The sequence below is a fragment of the Rhincodon typus genome, chromosome 24, assembly GCF_021869965.1.
Source record: "Rhincodon typus isolate 14 chromosome 24, sRhiTyp1.1, whole genome shotgun sequence".
NCBI classification, from domain to species: Eukaryota; Metazoa; Chordata; class Chondrichthyes; order Orectolobiformes; family Rhincodontidae; genus Rhincodon; species Rhincodon typus.
Window position 1 is genome coordinate 11031868 of NC_063355.1, and position 5942 is coordinate 11037809.

At 41.3% G+C, this 5942-nt stretch overlaps 1 protein-coding gene across 1 annotated transcript in view; it reads left to right on the forward strand.

The window, feature by feature from the left end:
* The window catches only part of acads (acyl-CoA dehydrogenase short chain), a 140861-nt gene extending 135154 nt beyond the window's left edge, over positions 1-5707 (forward strand). Inside the window, exons 9-10 of the mRNA XM_048611704.1 lie at positions 3441-3497; positions 5696-5707. Of these exons, the coding sequence (XP_048467661.1) occupies positions 3441-3497; positions 5696-5707 (69 nt within the window). The remainder of the gene's footprint in view (positions 1-3440; positions 3498-5695) is intronic.
* The last annotated feature ends 235 nt before the right edge of the window (positions 5708-5942 follow it).

The window sequence follows — 5942 nt, forward strand, 5'->3', positions numbered from 1 at the left end:
AGAGCGGGAACAGGCAGCCCCGAGGGAGTGAGAGCGGGAACAGGCAGTCCCAAAGCGGAGAGAATGGGAACAGGCAGCCCCGGGGCGGTGAGAGCGGGAACAGGCAGCCCCAGGGCGGTGAGAGCGGGAACAGGCAGCCCCGGGGTGGTGAGAGCGGGAACAGGCAGCACGCAGCAGTGAGAGCGGGAACAGGCAGCCCCAAGGCTGTGAGAGCGGGAACAGGCAGCCCCAAGGCTGTGAGAGCAGGAACAGGCAGCGCGGGGCAGTGACTGCCAGGGTAAGGTTGAGCCCGAAGTGAGGGAGGTCACACCTTTGTGAGGAGTGCGAGCACAGCACAGCCGGGCACTTACACACTATAGTGTTGAACTTTCAGCTGTATTTCTTTGTTTTTCCACTTTTCAGTATGAAGGACTGTAATGTCTAACTTTGCTTTCCTTATTTTTCTGCTTTGTATGTAAGATTCTATGCCTTGGTATCTTTGTGCCTAAGATAGTGCTGTAAATGGTGACTTGTAAACTTGTCACATGTACTCACATGAGTACAGTGAAAATAAACCTAATTCAAATCAGCTGAACCAAGGCTGTCACTGACTGCAGTGAAAGGACCATGTCCTGATAATTGTCAGATATAACTAGCTCATAATTATGTACACTTTTCTGGTGGGAGGGTGTAGTGCATGAATAAGTGCAGGTTTACTGAAGAACGAGTATTTTCCCTGATGTTTCTGATTAATATTCATAAACATAATTCAAAGTTATCCTGGAATTAAAAATATTAAACCACCCAGCCCAGAACAGAATGTGTGTCATCTTTGTAACATTAGCTTCTATGGCCAAAAGTATTGAACTTGTGTTAGAAAAGCGACAATTTCTATTCCGTAACATTTCTTGGCAGCTGAGCAGTTCAGTTTCCTGACTGGTATTTGGATTATATGCGATCAAAGAAGATAACTCGCTCTCAGTAAGTCAATTCCTTTCAAAGCTGTGATTAGAATTCAAGGTCAAGCTGAATCTTATCTCTGCAGAATGAATTTAATTGGTGAATCATCTAAATCTGTAACCTTGCCTGGTTGTGGTTCATTATCTGGCTTTGTGAGAGATTGAGAGGCTGATTGTCAGGCTCGTTTTATTTATTAGATCAGAAAGTACCATTATTTGGATTGCAGGTATTAGAATTGAGAGGATTTAGGCAAAAGAATTTGACAAACGGAGCTGGCATTGCACTGCACATTCAGTTGCAGTTTTGCCTGAGTACATTCACAGCATTTTCAGTCAGAGGTGTAGGTGTGCCTTGCCTTTTCAAAGTCTTGATTGTCTTTATTAGAATATAAGGTGCAATGTTTCCCTGTGTGACTTGAGTTATGGATAAAGAATTACAATATCTTTTTCAGTGTGGATTAGAAAAGTGCTGCCATACCCACGATGAGGATTATTTATCAATAAACTGCGCAATTTTTATCGCAAATTGTTGTCTTTTGGGATGGTGCTACAAATGTTGAAGAATAAGTTGTCATATGTGGGTAGGTCTCTACCAATTCAACAAAATCGATAATCTCTTGTAGAGAGAAAGAAAAGAAAGAACATGCATTTCATGAAGCACTTTTCACAACCTCAGAAAGCTTCAAGGCCAATTGAGTGCCTTTGTAATTCAGGGAAAGATGGCAGCCAATTTGTACACAGCATAGACTACTTTTGAGTGCCAAATGGTGTAAGCAGCAAAGGATAGATAAAGCTAAGCAATTCCACAGATCAGATCTAAGTTCTACTTCCCTGCTGCACCCCAGTTAAGAATGGTGGTGGACAATTAAGCGACTCACTGAAATTGAACTGAACTAGCTAGACAGTGGCTACAAGAGCGGGCCAGAGACTGCTGTGAATAACTCACCTTGTGACTCTCCAAAGCCTGTCCACCATCTACAAGGCACAAGTCAGGAGTGTGATGGAATACTCCCCACTTGCCTGGATGGGTGCAGCCCCAACAACACCCAAGGAGCTTGACACCATCCAGGATAAAGCAGCCTGCTTGATTGGCAGTACCTCCACCACTGACACTTAGGTGCAGCATTGTGTATCGTTTACAAGATGCACTATAGAAATTTGCCAAGGCTTCATAGATAGCACCTTCCAAACCCACGATCACTACCTTCTAGAAGGACAAGGACAACAGATATGTTGGAACACCTCCACCTGCAATTCTTCAAGCCATTCACCATCCTGATTTGGAAATATATCGCCGTTCTTTCATCGTCACTGAGTCAAAATCCTGGAATTTCCTCCCTTAATGGTATTGTGGGTCAACCCACAGCATATGGACTGCAGGAGTTCAAGTTGGCCGCCCACCGCCACCTTCTCAAGGGCACCTCAGGATTGGTAATAAATGCTGCCCCAACATATGCTGATTCCCATTGTGAAACGCTGATGGTTAGCATGTATGAATTACACAGGTTAGTCAGCATCTAAAAAAGGAAGACAGATAATAGTCTTTAGAGATTTGAACTGAAAATAAATATACGTAAAAATTATATTACTCTCCCTATAATGTAGTGTGCCTTGTGCATACTGTTGAATTAGAAACAGAAACAGAAACTGAAGCTGTGTAATGATACATGGGTCATAGTATGACTGGAGTAGTACAGAATATGAGCTATTAATCAGGGTTTGGCAACATTATAGTTGACTGTGGGTCATTATGTGCCAATGGCATAGCAGTCTTGAAAGCAGCATATTATATTTCTGTTTAGCATTTAATTTTTTTTAATTTTGTGAAATCTTGATTTCCTGGTACAGTACCTGCATCAGCTCCAAGGGATATTGAAGTCTGTATGGCATTAATGACACTTGGACATTTTTTAAAGTCTATTTTTCTTTTTGTTATCTGTTTGTAGCGCAGAACATTCTGAAAGTATTTCTGTTGCATTACATCTTGCATCACGGGCAAAACAGACAGATTTGGTTGCAATTCCATCTTGCACCTACTTAATATTGCAGCTGTCGGCAGCCCTGACTGCTGTGACATAAGTGAGGTGGTGTCACGACAAGAATCAGCAAATGCAATGAGCTGGCAGCAGGACTACAAGCAGACTAACCACCCCAACCTATCTGTACAGGCCATGGGGCAGACCCTGGCCTGAAACTGAATATGCTGATCAAAAGCATTTGAACAAAAACACACGAGCATCATTGGCAAATGTACAGTTGAATCTTTATTGCCATTGCTGTATATCTATCCTCCAACAGAATTTTGGCAGATTCCTGAGCACCCAACGTAGTTAACATAATTCTGCCTTGTGAAATCGGACGGAATTTCTGAAAAAGCATGAGAGTTCATTTCAGATCAGTACCATTCAACATAACATTAGAAGTTGTAATAAAGCACAATGTATCTTACCTGCACAGTATCAAAAGCTGTTTATTCACTTTGTTATTTTTCTTGATTTACAGGAAGCTGCAATGGCCAAATTGGCTGCATCTGAGGCAGCAACAAGTATTGCTCACAAAGTAAGTACCATAGTTGTCCATCCACTTAATTTTGGTTGAAACATACGTTGTGCATAAGTGTTCCAATGTGAAGGTGTGTAAATTTGTGGCACAAATTCCTGATGAAATTCCTTACACAAATACTTCTTGATGATATTTCCTTCACAACAAATTCCTGATTTTGGACTGGAGCTGACCTTCAGTCAAGGTCTAACCTGGTAAGATACGGATTGCTATTGTACACCTCTGAATGATGGGTATGGAGCAGCAGTGCCAACAGCTTAGCATCTTCCCACACTCTTGGCTGGGGAATGGATCAGAGAGCAGGGAACCTCATTAGAAAAAAAATCTTCTGTATATTTATTTCCAGTGGGAGAATAACTTAGTATACGTTACTGATTTTGTAGACTCCTGTAATAAGTTCCATTGCTAAATTATTCTAAGGGCATTAATGTGGCAAGCCATTGGGATTGGTAGTTGAGTGCCCTAACTGTCCTAAAACTGTGCCAAATGATACTTGAACATTTTTATGCCCCTGGTTTCATTGGTATATAATTTCAAACATCATGACCACCTGCAATATGTGGGTCTCATTTTAGGAACTGGCATCTGAAAGATATATTGCAGCAAGTTTGTCACTCACTGAGAATGGCTGAATAAAGGATCAAAGGGTTAGAATTTAGGGCAGCACGGTGGCTCAGTGGTTAGCACTGCTGCCTCATGTGCTCAGGTATGATTGAGCGACTGGCTGTGTGGAGTTTGCACTTTCTCCCTGTGTCTTTGAGGGTTTCTGCCGGGTGCTCTAGTTTCCTCTCAAGTTCCAAAGATGTGCAGGTTAGGTGGATTGGCCATGCCAAGTTGCTCTTCAGTGCCCAGGGGTGTGCAGGCTACATATGTTAGCCATGGGAAATGTGGTGCTATGGGGATAAGGTGGGGGGCTGGGTCTGGGTGGAGTGCTCTTCGGAGGGTCATTGCAGCCTTGATGGGCCGAATGGCCTCTCCCCATAGTGTAGGGATTCTATGATTCTATAATTGTACTAAACAAGCAATTTAGTTAAGTAAGGAGTCAAACTAAATTCAAAAATAATAAGACAGTTAGAAGAATGTTTAAGTCTAACTAATTGTTAATTTTTTTTGCATTTAAGATTGTGTTTTTTAATGCTAACAATTTACTTTTAATATTAGAGAAAGCAAACAACTTCTGTCTTTGTGTAAATTTGTCTGATGATTAGTCTTATGGTCCATTTTGTGGACTTAATGTTTTAAGGAATAAATAATGATAATATAAGTGTGAAGGCTGTTATCTTTTTCGAGTCATTCATTAGAATTTTCAGTAAACAGATGGGTGAGGGCCAAAGGTCTTGATTTTTAGAGTGCAACCTCACTCTAACATGTCTATGTCCAGATTTAATAACGATGGGTTTGAGTGCCATTAAGAAGCTTACATGTCACTGTTGGAGATTCGATAATAGAATGCAAAAAAGTACTAGCTGGTGTGAATAAAGTCCTTTAGAGATGGTAATAATGTATTTTTAAACTATATTTAACTTGGCTTCAAATCCAACCTATCTAGTATGGGTTTATGAAGCTAACCAGTAAAATGAAGGTGATCTTCAGCAGCAGTTCAGATGTGTATTTAAATTTTTCCTCCCATCTGAATAAAAGTTGACTTATTACGGCATTATCTGAGTTCGCTCTTGCAAATGTTTTTAGGGAATGTTTGTGCACGCGCAGGTGTTTCAACACGAAGGGATTTCAAGTTGACCTTTCCTTTGGATGTGTTTGTCAGCGCATCAGAATAAGAACATTACTGACAGCAGCAATGACATGTGTGTTGTGATCATCACGTGCAGACAGGGGAGGTTCATAGGAAAGGTGACAAAGTTGCAGGTGATACTATTCATGTCACAGGGTTTACAAACAGAGCTTTACCTTCCTTGACCTCTCAGAAGACAACGCTTCTGCATTTTGAGGTTTTTACATCTAGTGGTGCAGACATTTGTAACTTCCTAGATGAAGAACTGCTTCTTGCTGAACTTGGTGGCCACTTATTACTAATGTTTTCAAAAATGAGCAACTTTCTTGTCTCTGCATTCTTGGAGAGCACAACCTGAATAATTTCCAGGATCTCCCAATTGGCTATATATACAAGCATCCAGCAGGATGCTGATGCCTTATTTGCTAGAATCAACAATTATGTAAATTTCCTGTGTTTACAGAAACCAGAATAAGCGGACACTCCAGATTCAACTGTCTGACTGGGTGCATACCCTCGGGCCACCATTGTCTGCACATCTTTGACAATGCAAGCCCCACCATAGCTACTAGGAGTGTTTATAAACCACGAGGGACTTTCATTCATCAATTTGCAACTGTTCAACATTTCCCATCCAGGGAGCATACTTAATAGTTGACTCAGAGGAAACAAGGAATGCCCACTTTAAACCTGACTCATGACATCTATGA